This window comes from Aphelocoma coerulescens, chromosome 1 (assembly GCF_041296385.1).
Source record: "Aphelocoma coerulescens isolate FSJ_1873_10779 chromosome 1, UR_Acoe_1.0, whole genome shotgun sequence".
NCBI classification, from domain to species: Eukaryota; Metazoa; Chordata; class Aves; order Passeriformes; family Corvidae; genus Aphelocoma; species Aphelocoma coerulescens.
The window spans coordinates 900,035-913,114 of NC_091013.1; the positions used below are offsets into that span (position 1 = coordinate 900,035).

General features: G+C 50.4%; 1 protein-coding gene across 1 annotated transcript; it reads right to left on the reverse strand.

The window, feature by feature from the left end:
• Positions 1 to 155: 155 nt before the first annotated feature.
• Positions 156 to 9,612, reverse strand: TMEM50B (transmembrane protein 50B). Its single transcript, XM_069005313.1, has 7 exons — positions 9,542 to 9,612; positions 5,074 to 5,225; positions 4,119 to 4,231; positions 3,485 to 3,552; positions 2,702 to 2,794; positions 2,246 to 2,303; positions 156 to 827 (listed from the first exon to the last, which is right to left on the reverse strand). Exons 2-7 carry the CDS (start codon positions 5,170 to 5,172, stop codon positions 782 to 784), a joined length of 477 nt encoding a protein of 158 aa, XP_068861414.1. The 5' UTR covers positions 5,173 to 5,225; positions 9,542 to 9,612; the 3' UTR covers positions 156 to 781.
• Between the last annotated feature and the right edge of the window lie 3,468 nt (positions 9,613 to 13,080).

Sequence of the window (13,080 nt, forward strand, 5' to 3'; positions counted from 1 at the left end):
AATCCATCCATATCCCACTTCCTTTTAAGCAGAGAGGGAACAGGTCAGGAGAAGTCACTTACCAGCAAACAGCTTCCCCTGCAGCCAATGACACTTGCCTGAGTAGCAAGAAGTTGCTCTGACTCATTTATCCTTTACACCAAGTACAAGTGGCATCAGTTTGTTGGAGTTTTTTATTCTAATATCAGGAAATACATTAAATAACAACTGGCATCTCTTACACTGAGCAGCATGAAATTAATTCCAAGGACTGTGGTGCCAGCAAATGTCCTTTGTGCCAGAGCCATCACAAGTCAGGGACACTTTGCTTTGCCATGCACAACCTGCTGAGTGTAGGGACTTGCTGAAAAACCCATAACCTTTTACCCAAAAAAAAAAAAAAAAAGCTACTTTTTATTTACCTGAACAATATAAAATTCTTAAAATCAGCTCTTATCCCAGCACGGCCCCTGGTCCAGGGATGGCCTCTGTCCTGTTTGCTCACTAATTGTTCACTGAAGCCTCGGACACAGGTGAAGGTTTGGAAGATGAAACTGATGGAAAGCCATGGATTTGAAGGAGAAAGCCTGGAGATTCCAGCAGGAAAGCCTGCCATTCCCTTTGAAATATACACAGTCCTATGTACATATTCACAAGTGTGTCCTGGGAAAAGAGGAGCTTCAGACAGAGCCTGGAATTGTCTCAGTTCCAACAGTTTGGGAAGCAAACCAAGAACAAAGGACTGTGAATTTATCTACATACAAGAACCACATGGCAACTATGGACCAGACCAGGAGTGAGCTCAGCCCCACAGCTCTTCTGTTCTCCCAAACTTGTAGATCAGAGTGCTAAGGGGGGGAAAAAAAAGAAATAAAAATCAGACCACACATGAAGTAACTTTAACAGTATCCTTAAATCTTATCCTGTGCAAATCAACAGCCCAGCCCTGAACTTTCAGTCAGGTCAGCATTTGGGTACAGTGTTTGTATTTGGTTTCCTGTGCATGGCTGGAACTGTGGGAGCAACTGAAGCTCAAATAAAAAATAACCAGTTTCACAGCCCTTCTGAAGGAAAAGCCTGGTATTTATGAAATTCAAGGAGTTCAGAGCAGCAGGTCTCACCCTGGCACCTGGGAATGAGCCCAACATGACAGGATTGCTGGGATAAAACCTAAACAATTCCATTTTTATGAGCAAATCAGAAAGAATATTGAGTCTGTAGTAGAGAATCAGATCCAAATTACAAATTGACTTCCAAAATTCCACATGTTGTGGCTGCCCCATCCCTGGCAGTGCCCAAGGCCAGGTTGGACAGGGTTTGGACCCATCTGGGAGGGTGGAAGGTGTCCCTGCCCATGGGGGACTGGATGGGATTATGGTCCCTTCCAACCCGAACTTTCTGGGATTCTAAATCAAACTAAAAATTTCAGGCACAAAATCTGCCTTCAGCAGTTTTCAATCCCAGAGGAGATTTAGGAGCTGCTGTTTCCTGCAGGAACATCACCCCTTTCCCAGAGCCCATCAATCCAGTCACTGCAAAGCATCTGGTGTGGGGCTGGGAGGAAAAGGATCAGCCAGTAGAAAGAAGAAAGGAGGTGAGATGAAACTTTCCAGTGACTGATCTTGGAGCTGACTCTTTAACACTTTAACACTTTCAGTGTCTTTTATTAATAAAATCCATGGATTGCAAAATGCATTCCACAACTAAAAAGAGTTATTACAGACACCAAATCCATTTCCCAGTGTTACAGGATAGATTTAACAATATTATTTGAAATTAATCCAGTGTGCTGCCACAAAACACACCACCATGCTCTTAGGAAAAGGAATTACCACCCTTTATAGCTGAGAGCTCAGCCAGTGAAAGGAGATACAGGCAACATCAACTACCAGAGAACTGAGCTATTGGTGTGAAATACTCTGGAAAAGGGGAACTGAATCCCCCACCTGGCTCTGCTGGGATGGAAGCTGAGGGATGTAAGACAGAGGTGAATGGTTGCCATTATCCAAAGACACTGGCAATACCTCATCCAGAAAACTCTGTACATCCCTGGCCATCACATTCCAGAGCTGCACATCCGGAGGGAGCAGAGAGCTGGACTGACAGGAGTGTGAGGGAGTGAGGAGCCCGGGCAGGGGCAAATCAAACCTTGTTTCTAAGCTCTGCAGCAAAGGGAGGAGAAGAGAGAGCTGCTTTTCCAGGAGTATCAATGTATGGAAACAGGAAAGTCCCTTTGGAAGGAGGGGGATTTGCCCAGGTAACTTACCTGAAAAATATCAATGCATTCTGGAAAAACACTGCTAATCCAGGGTACACGTTAGTGTCTGCAGAGGAGGAACAGAGGAAACAGTCAGTTCTTTAGTTCTGGCAGCTGGATTTGACAGGATATTCCAGTTACTGGGAGGTGGGTTTGACAGGCTATTCCAGTTATTGGGAGGTGGGTTTGACAGGCTATTCCAGTTACTGGGAGCTGGATTTGACAGGATATTCCAGTTACTGGGAGGTGGGTTTGACAGGATATTCCAGTTACTGGGAGCTGGATTTGACAGGCTATTCCAGTTACAGGGAAGTGGATTTAACACACTATTCCAGTTTCAATCCCAGACTAAAACCTGGATGGTGTGGCTCGGATTTTCCAGAGACCACAGGCTTCCATCCCTGTGGATTTCCTGTCAAAAGCTGGCAGGGAAAGTACTCTCCTAGAGGAGATAACCCAGCTTACTCTGTGTAACATATGCTCCAAAGAGGATCCACATGGAAGCAATGAGGGATCCAAACATCAACATGAAGCCGATGAAGAGCCAGATCCGAGCCCCTGCAGGGAAGAGGGAAATGTGGATTATTATCCATAGGCATGGGCAATCCAGCTGCTCCTCTGGGAGCATGGAATACCTGATCTCACTAAAGGCACAAGTGGAAAGGGTTAAACCCTGGATCAAGGACAAAATAATCCACCTGCCCAGTCACTGGGAAGGAAAAACATTCCTGTGCAAAGGTTCTCTAGAGCTGGATCATGAATGGCACACAAAAAAGCACCACAGGCCACTTCAATATCAGTACATCCCACCAAATTTACAAACCCCATGGACAAGGCTGCTGGGATCCATGTGGGAAATAGGAAGGGAATTATGAATAGAAGAAGGGAAAGGACAGCAGGTCCAAGGACACCCACAGCAGTGACACAGAGGAAATGGACACATTCCTAGGGAATGTCTGCTCCAGAGCACCCCCAGGCTGGAACTGATTTCTCCCAGCAGCTACCCAGGGTTTGCAGGGGAAATTTGGGAAGCCAAGACTTCCAGCAGTTTAATTTTTCCAAGTTCCCCTTTTTAACAAAGCCAGCACTTATCTGCAAGGGTTAATTCTGTAAAGGAATTAATTCACAACAGTCCTCTCCTACTCCTTATCTCCTGATTATTTCTTTCACCACCACTTGGAAAAAAAAAAAACCCAGCAGGTAAATGATGAGTCCTTCACCTGAGCAGGATTTGTAGAGTTAATTTACCTGTTCTTCCTAAGCATCCATCACTGTAGCTGTCTCCTCTCACCTGTGCATTTGATACAGCATTTATCCTGGAGACAAAAAAAAAAAGAGATACACTTCAGATTACAGAAAATCAGTTTAGAGTTCTACGTAAAACCCCAGATTTTTTTTTTTAAAGAAGTGACAAATTCTGAGAAATTCCTTGGCATCCTGAATAGTTACAGATCCCAAACCCTCCTTTTTTCTTGCCAGCATTGGATGATTCAATAAAAGTTGTTACTTCTATTTATGTCTCCATGACAAAAGCCAGGCTACTCTTACCCCTCCCATTTGAGGAAGTTTTGGGCAAGGAACAGCTGCAAAAGTTGTTTAAAAACGGGGGAAAGGTAGTCAATTGTTTCATATTGAGGCAAGTATTGGATTCTCCAGCCCTGGAAGTGTCCCAGGCCAGGCTGGACATTGGGGCTTGGAGCATCCTGGGACAGTGGGAGGTGTCCCTGCCATGGCAGGAGTGGCACTGGATGGGCTTTGAGGTCCCTCCCAACCCAAACCATTCCCCGATTCTCTGATTTATCCATACTGGACACATTGTCAGTAAACCCTGGGTTAGTTTCCTGTGTTCATGTGATGAGAGCTCCCTGTGTCCAACACTCACATGAAGAAGGCCAGCGTGGAGAAGACCCCACAGGTGTGGAAGGCGTGGTTCAGCTGCTCCGGCTTGGGATAAACCACGGCAGCATCGATCATGATCCACCAGCCTGTGAAAAACTGGGCACAAACACAGGGGATGAGGCTGGGAGGGCACAGGGACAGGCAGGGAAGCCAGGCCAGTGGTCCTGGACAGCACTGGGTTTAACTGGCTTCCAACAAGCACCAGCTCTTCTGGAAAGTGATTTAAGTGTCTTTGATTGGCAATGTCTGCACAAACCTCAATGTTCCTGTTTTCAGAGCAGTGTTTGAGAATCAGTCACACTTTCAGTTCAAATTAAGGAGCAGGGTATGGATAAATGTATGCCCAGAGAAGCTGTGGCTGCCCCATCTCTGGAAGTGGATACTGGGCAGGAATTGTTCCCTGGGAGGGTGGGCAGGCCCTGGCACAGGGTGCCCAGAGCAGCTGGGGCTGCCCCTGGATCCCTGGCAGTGCCCAAGGCCAGGCTGGACATTGGGGCTTGGAGCAGCCTGGGACAGTGGGAGGTGTCCCTGCCATGGCAGGGGTGGCACTGGGTGGGCTTTGAGCTCCCTCCCAACCCAAACCCCTCTGGGATTCTGTGAAGTTCCCTGTGCAATTTCTGTGAAATTCCCTGTTCCTTGTTCCCCTTAAGAACAAGAACCCAGACTCTGAAGACACACGAGACACAGATGATGCAGAACAGATCAGCTCCAACAGATCCAATTCTGCAGGAAATCCATGAGGAATTTTTTTCAAGAAAAGAGAGCAGAAATGGTTCGCAATCAGCAACGTCACAGGACTTGTGCCAACGCTGCTGGCAGTCCCACAGTGACCCTTGGAGGGAACAGGCTGGACTGGGGGCAGTTAAGAGGGAGAACTGACAGAACTGGAGGCAGGAGTGAGACTGCTGGTGGATTCCCAGCCCGTGTGCCCGGCTCACCAGCACCCCGGCCACGATGGAGGCGATGGCGTTGCGGCGCTCGCTCCAGTCGATGCACTCGCACTCCGGCCAGCGGAAATTGTCCAGGAACCCTGCCATGGCCACGGCTCACACTGCCCTGAGCTCTTCCATCAACAGCCCTGCCTGAGTGCCTGAAACACAGCCAAGGATGATGTCAGCATCCACCAGGAACATGTCGAGATGTTGGACAACTCCCATGAGTTACAGTCTGCGGGGTTTTACAGGATTCGGGTTTTTATCGAGAACCTTCCCGTGGAATCTCCCCTGCCCATGGCAGGAGAGGGAATGAGATCGTTTCGAAGTCCTCCCAACCCAAACCATTCCATGACAAACTCTGCTGATGCTGTATTGAGCTATATCCATGAAACAACCTCCCTTACACAGCATGACAATAGAAAACCACCACACAACCCAAAAGCTTATGGCAGAACTTGGTCTTCGAGTCATGTCAAGGAATCTCAATTAAATACTAATATTTCCAGTCTCCAATCTAACAGATAATGTAATTCAGTGCCTTTTTGAACACAGAGAAAAAGAGCCCAACTCAGCAAATCAACTGATTCTGAGGGTAAAGAAGGTCTTGCTGCACAGAGGGAAGGTCACAGGGAAACCTTCAATATGGGAAGAGGAAAGCAAAGTTAATTAACTGACTCACAACTGCTCTTAGCACCATTCTAATTTGGTTTAGTGTTGTCAACTCCTGCATTTCCCAACCTGCCATAACTCATCTCCAGCCACTTGGTAAAGACCAACAAAAATGTCCTTCACGATTGTGTTACAGCACAGACTGATGGAGAACATTTCCTGGTTAATAACAGCAGTGAGAAGTAAAATAAAAAGCCATAAATAAACAGTTTGTCCATGCTACAAACACAGGTCACCTCTTGTGAACAAGAGCAAAAAGTTTGTCCTCCAGAATCCAGCTCCAGAAACCCACACTTGAGATGCCACTTCAAACATCAAAATCAATCATCCAATTCCAAAGTTATTTTAATTTGTGCAGCACCTGGGCTCAGCCATCTGGTTATTCTCCTAAATGACACCTTTCCCTGGCAATGTCAGATCCCTGCTCTTCCCACAGACTTCACAGGGAATTGCAGCGCTGTGCTCACATGGAATTCCAGGATCACCAGGGCTGGAAGAGCCCTCCAGGATCACCCAGTGCCACCCCAGCAGCACCAGCAGCACCCCAAAGCCTGTCCCCAAGGGCCACATCCAGACTCCTCCTGAGCACTCCCAGAGACAGTGACTGCACCACTCCCTGGGCAGCTCATCCCAAGGCCTCACCACTCTGGCAGGGAAATTTTCTTTTTAATCTCTAATCTGAGCCTGAGGCCGTTCCCTCTCCTCCTGTCCCTGTTCCCTGGCAGCAGAGCCCGACCCCCCCGGCTGCCCCCTCCTGTCAGGGACTTGTGCAGAGCCACAAGGTCCCCCCTGAGCCTCCTTTGCTCCAGGCTGAGCCCCTTTCCCAGCTCCCTCAGCCGAATTACAACTGCACCTAAAGCCCTTCCTCATTTTCCACTCTTAAATGGGTCCAGCTGGACTTTCCTTGTTCCTCTTCAGACCATGGCTGTGTCTGTCCCTCTCCCTGCAGCAATTCCTGCTTTGCCCTCCCAGTTCCTCACCCACCCCCACTGGAACTCGGTCATGGTTCCTGTTGCTGTCCCCACTATGGAGCTGAGGGGCCTCACCCCGGGGTGGCTGCAGGCAAACATGGAATCATGGAATGGTTTGGGTTGGGAGAGACCTCAAAGCCCACCCAGTGCCACCCCTGCCATGGCAGGGACACCTTCCACTGTCCCAGGCTGCTCCAAGCCCCAGTGTCCAACCTGGCCTTGGACACTGCCAGGGATCCAGGGGCAGCCCCAGCTGCTCTGGGCAATGTGAACACAGTGCAGAGACAACCCAAGAGGGGTGGGCCAAAAGGTACTCAATAAATCCAGCTAAAAAATCCTGGATTTAATGCCAGAGGGAAGGAACGCACTGATACAGGGGAGGGAAGAGACCCTCCCAAGGGACCTCAACAGAACATCCCTGGGGGAAAAAAAGGACTTGAGCCAACAATGGACACCTGCAGTCAGAGAGCCAAAGGTGTCCTGGGCTGGGAACAAGAAGTAGGAAAGGGATGGTGCCCCTGTGCTCAGGTGAGAGCCCACCTGCAGAGCTGCCCCAGCCCTGGGGCCCAGCACAGGGAGGACGTGGAGCTGCTGGAGAGAGGCCAGAGGAGGCTCCAGGATGAGCAGAGGGATGGAGCAGCTCTGCTGGGAGGAAAGGCTGCCAGAGCTGGGATTGTTCAGCCTGGAGAGGAGAAGCTTTGGGGTGAGCTCAGTGTGGCCTTGCAGGGCCTGAAGGAGCTGCAGGAAAGCTGGAGAGAGACTGGGGACAAGGCATGGAGGGCCAGGAGCCAGGGAATGGCTTCCCAGTGCCAGAGGGCAGGGCTGGATGGGAGATTGGGCAGGAATTGTTCCCTGGGAGGGTGGGTAGGCCCTGGCACAGGGTGCCCAGAGCAGCTGGGGCTGCCCCTGGATCCCTGGCAGTGCCCAAGGCCAGGCTGGACATTGGGGCTTGGAGCAGCCTGGGACAGTGGGAGGTGTCCCTGCCCATGGCAGGGGTGGCACCGGACAATCCTTACAGTTCCTCCCAACCCAAACATTCCATGATCCGTAATTCTCAACACCCTGAGGAAAAAAAGTAAGAAAATAATAAGTTGCATTTAAACAAACCAGCCCCCCTGCGAAGCTGAGGCTCCATGGACAGCACAAGAGCCAGGCTGAAGTTTGTCCCCACCAGGACTAACAGGGACAGTTTTCAGCCCAGGTCCATCCTGCTGCACAGACACTGCTGGTGGAGGCTGACGCTTTCAGCTGGAACTCCCCACCTGGATAAAGGTGCAGAACTCACCCTCTGGTTTAAACTCTTACTTCCCAGGGAGGAAACAGGTACAGCCTTTGGCACTCCCCGTCCTTCAATGCCCTTCCCACCATCAGCCTCCTCCCCTTTTCCAAGGGCAGACAGGAACACTCCTCACTCGTGTCCAGCAAACAAAAACACATCTGCAGCAACAAACTGAAGACTCTGAGCAAACTGAGCACAACTGGAGCCGTAACAATCATCCTTGGCAGATGCCAGCATTGAGAATAAACCCACTGTTCTGTTACACAGACAGAAAACACAACAGCAGCTCAACATCTGCACCTGAAAATCAGCTTTTCTCTCCCAAGATGAGCTGATTTCACTTGAACAAAACACTGAAAGCAGTTGCAAGGAAATACAGAATGTCTGCAGAAATAAAAATGCCTTAACCTGGAATATCACTGGGTTAGTAACGAACAGAACCTCCTGCTCCCGAGGAAGAGAGGAAAAGACAGAAGGAGAAAGGGAAGAAATTTAAAGTCATAAGAATACTCAAGTTTTCCTTGAGGAAGACACACCTTCCACAAGCAACTCATTAGAATATCCTTTAAGTCACACATTTCTCCACATGCACAGAGGATGAAAAGTACATCAGAAGTTTTTGTGAACATTTCTGTTACACCCACTGTAATCTTTCCACTTGTTTCAGTAATTTCCTGCAATTTCACTTTCAGTTCTCCCTATTCCGCAGCCCTGGGTTCAGTTGTCCAATTTTTAAGTATTACAGAAAGACAAGAGCAGAGAAAGGAAGTTTTAAATTAATTTATACAAAAACAAGGCTGTGTGGCAAACTTATTAAAAAGCGATGTTATTATATTTACACTCCTTATGAGGCCCCCTCCCTGGCAGTGCCCAAGGCCAGGCTGGACATTGGGGCTTGGAGCAGCCTGGGACAGTGGGAGGTGTCCCTGCCCATGGCAGGGCTGGCACTGGATGGGCTTTGGGGTCCCTCCAACCCAACCCATCCCATGACTTATCCCTGTCCAGGAATGCGCTGCTCAGCCCCAGAGCTGCTCTCAGCGAGGCTTCTTTAAGAGCGCTGTTAAAGTTTGGAGATTTGAGGCGGCAGGGATAAAGCCCCCGGATTTCGCAATTCTCCAGAGGCCCGCTGGACTCCGTCTGCACCGCGTGCATCGCCGCTGGGCGACGGAACCGGCGATGACGGGGCACGATCAGCCACGACCCCGCGCTGCAGCTAAAGCCCCGCCAGTAATCGGCCCGACCAAACAAATTGCTATTTAGACAAAATAAGCAATTTTGTTCTTTAATTTCACCTACAGACCCCAAACTCTCCGCGGGGCACCGGCGGTGCGTCCCAAGGGCCGGACAATCCGTGACACACCGGGACGTGCCGGTGTCCCTGGGGACCGGCCCGGGGGTCCCTCACGGTCCGGGTCCGGGTCCCGCTCCCGCTCTCGCTCTCGCTCCCCATGCCGCCCCCCATGCCGCCCCCCATGCCGCTCCCCATGCCGCTCCCCATCCCGCTCCAGCCCCCGGTGCCGGTGCCGCCCCGCCCCGGCCCGGCCGCACGTACCCGCTCCTGGGCGAGACGCTTCCGCCTGCGGGCACCGAGTCCCCTGACTGACGCGCCCTCCAGCCAATCAGAACCGAGCGCTGCGCGTCAGCCGTGGGCCGGGTGAGGACGAAGCGCTGCTATTGGTTAAAGCGGAGGCTTCCGCCCAAGCTCCGCCCCACTCCGCTCGGGCGGGGCGGGAAGGGGCGGAGCCAAGGCGCTCCCGCGTTTCCCCTCAGGCCCCGCCCCTCTTCCCCTCACGGCCGGAGTCCCGCCCGCCATGGCGCGGCCCCTCACAGCCCCCTCACAGCCCCCTCACGGCCGGAGTCCCGCCCGCCATGGCGCGGCCCCTCACAGCCCCCTCACAGCCCCCTCACGGCCCCCTCACAGCCCCCTCACGGCCGGAGTCCCGCCCGCCATGGCGCGGCCCCTCACAGCCCCCTCACAGCCCCCTCACGGCCCCCTCACGGCCCCCTCACAGCCCCCTCACGGCCCCCTCACGGCCGGAGCCCCGCCCGCCATGGCGCGGCCCCTCACAGCCCCCTCACAGCCCCCTCACGGCCCCCTCACGGCCCCCTCACAGCCCCCTCACGGCCCCCTCACAGCCCAGAGCCTCCCCCCACACGGCCATAAATCACCGCCGTCCTTCTCCGCTGCCCCACCAGAACAGCACAACATTGTCAAGCAGGTCCCGCGTTGGAATAAACTTCACCCCGAAATGCTCTCAAGCGTCAGTCCCGTGTCCGGTTTAATGAAACCATACGGAATTAATAAACATAGATAAATTCTAATTCATAGGATGAATCACGGAATGGTCTGCGTTGGAAGGCAACCTAGTGGACAAGCAATATGGAGGTAACACGTCAATAAATCATTGCGGAACATACTCCATCTAAAACAGCAAAACGAGTGACAGGAGACAGATGTTGAATACAAGCCCTGGACAAACGAAAGGAAAAGAACTGGATCGAAGTCAGCATTTTGAGGATTAGAGGACACATCTCACAGATATGGAGTTGAAACAATCAGATTGGTTTGGGTGGGAAGGGAGCTCAAAGCCCACCCAGTGCCAGCCCTGCCATGGCAGGGACACCTCCCACTGTCCCAGGCTGCTCCAAGCCCCAATGTCCAGCCTGGCCTTGGGCACTGCCAGGGATCCAGGGGCATCATAAAGAATGTCCGTATAAATAATATCAACGTGCCAGTGCCATGTGGGGCACAAAGTGAGACAAGGAGCACTCTCAGAGAGGCCCAGAGAGATGCAACCAAATGGCCACAGAATATTAATTTTCTCCTGAAAAGACAACTGTGGCCACATGAAATCCCAGTAAAAGTTACACTCAAAGTCCTCTCTTCTTAGCCCCACTCCTTTTTTAAGCTTCACTTACATGTACGCACTGTGTCCCATCAAGTCCAGAGACACCATACACCCTGTTCCCTCAGAGTGGCACCTTCTCCCACCAAGAAAAAAGATTTATCATTTATGTGTTTCTTTTACAAGATGCCCTGCTCTTGCTTCTCCTTTCATTCCTTCTCCTCAGAGCCTTCTCTGAACCTCCATGTTCATCCCGAGATGTTACTACTCTGAAACAGAGAAATCCTCAGAACTCAACGGTGCCTACAGAAGGAAAGAACTTCTTTCCAATACCTGGTTTAAATATCTCCCTCAGCTTTAAGCCATTCCCACTTGTCCTGTTGGGCAAGAAGCTGATTCCTCACCCTGAGGAAAACTGATACCTCAAATACTGTATCTTAATAATAAATAAATAAATGCCATCTTTTATCCTCATATTAAGATGTCACTTAAGCCTTTCAAGCCACAAGGCATGTGGTCATTAGACCAACAAAGAGGAAGTTCTGGGAATAAGCAACATGGGTTTTGGATCTGGGGTCAGCAATGATTGCACCCCTTTTCCAGTCATAAAATAACATTTATCGAATTCAAATTAACAGTCCAGTGTCAGCCAGAAAAATTCCTTCTGAAGGCCATTCTCTCCTGGGTTTTCTGTATGCAGTAGTTGGTATTCCTAGGAACACTTCCTCTGGAAGTATTGACTAAATACTGCTCTTAAGATTTTGTGAGCTCAGAGCAACAAAATTATAGAGCAGCCCTGAAAAGCTGAACTCCCCCACACACCTGGGGAAAATAAAAGTGGGAATTATTTTTTCCATCATCACTGTAAATGTAGCACGAGTGGATTTTTGTGCCTGGCAGTTTTGGATTACATCAGTGCAAGGCTGATTTAAAGTGCCTCAGTCAGGTCACACCTGCCCCATTTCAACCCAACTGGTTTTAATAGGAACATAAAAATCCCCGTCTGCTGATTCACCCTTTATGGCACCTCCAGTATTGAAACTGCTGATGCTTCTTTGTGAGCTAAAGTAGGTCCCATTTATTGCAGCCTGGTTTCTGTTTACCCTTGTGCCGTGAGTTCAATCTGCTCTTGAAATCTCCCACTGGATTGGTTTGAACAGCAATGCAGATCCAATTCCTGCAGATCGTAATGAGAATCAAAATGTGGGGTTTTCAAGAGTATTATGTCAAAGGACCTTCAGAAATGTATCATTAATTAAGTTCTCATTATGAACAAGAGTAAATTATGGAAATAAACAGACATTCATACACAGAGCTGCTGGAGCCAGGCTGGCAGAGCTGGGGGTGCTCACCTGGGGAAGAGAAGGCTTTGGGAGAGCTCAGAGCCCCTTGCAGGGCCTAAAGGGGCTCCAGGAGAGCTGGAGAGGGACTGGGGACAAGGCATGGAGGGCCAGGAGCCAGGGAATGGCTTCCCAGTGCCAGAGGGCAGGGCTGGATGGGAGATTGGGCAGGAATTGTTCCCTGGGAGGGTGGGCAGGCCCTGGCACAGGGTGCCCAGAGCAGCTGGGGCTGCCCCTGGATCCCTGGCAGTGCCCAAGGCCAGGCTGGACATTGGGGCTTGGAGCAGCCTGGGACAGTGGGAGGTGTCCCTGCCATGGCAGGGGGCGTTCACCAATAAATAAATTTCCAAGACCTCCTTCTGCTCCTTCTGTGTTAAAGATGCAAAAATGGACTTGTGCACGTGTACAGTCCAAGTCCAGACATCCAGAATCCTCCCTTCATAGCCACTGAATTTAGCCTTAAAGAGGTGAATGTCCTTTTAAAAAGCATGCAGAGAACCTGCCAAAAATTCATGAGCTCTAAGTATTTAAAGAGGAGTGCAAAGGTGAAACAGAGCACAGCAAGAGGTTTGCCTCCACTTTATCTTTAATGTGTTTTTCTTATGCCCCGGTTTCCCCTTTGAAGTGATAAGAGACTGTAAAAGTGATTATGCTCTTTGCTGAAGTGAAGCATTAATCTGGATTTCAGCAGAAGGAAAACGACCTGCAAGAGAAGAACTGATTTGCTGCTGCTGTGGTTTAACCCAGCCAGCAGCTGCTCAGTGGTGGGGAAGTGTGAGGGGCAAAAAAGGTGCTGTGCAAGCCCTGCCCAGCAATAAAAACATGGAATGAGCAGCACTGCCTCCAGCTCAAATCCAACACATAGCTCCAGACTAACTATGAGAAAAATTAACTCCACCACAGCA

What these genes read in the sequence shown, in the direction of transcription:
- TMEM50B (XM_069005313.1), bottom strand. Translation starts at nt 5,172, where the DNA reads ATGGCAGGGTTCCTGGACAATTTCCGCTGGCCGGAGTGCGAGTGCATC. An exon ending in CCATCGTGGCCGGGGTGCTG is followed by an intron (nt 4,232 to 5,073) that starts GTGAGCCGGGCA and finishes GTTTGTGCCCAG; the next exon opens with TTTTTCACAGGCTGGTGGAT. An exon ending in AATGCATTGATATTTTTCAG is followed by an intron (nt 828 to 2,245) that starts GTAAGTTACCTG and finishes TCCCCCCCTTAG; the next exon opens with CACTCTGATCTACAAGTTTG.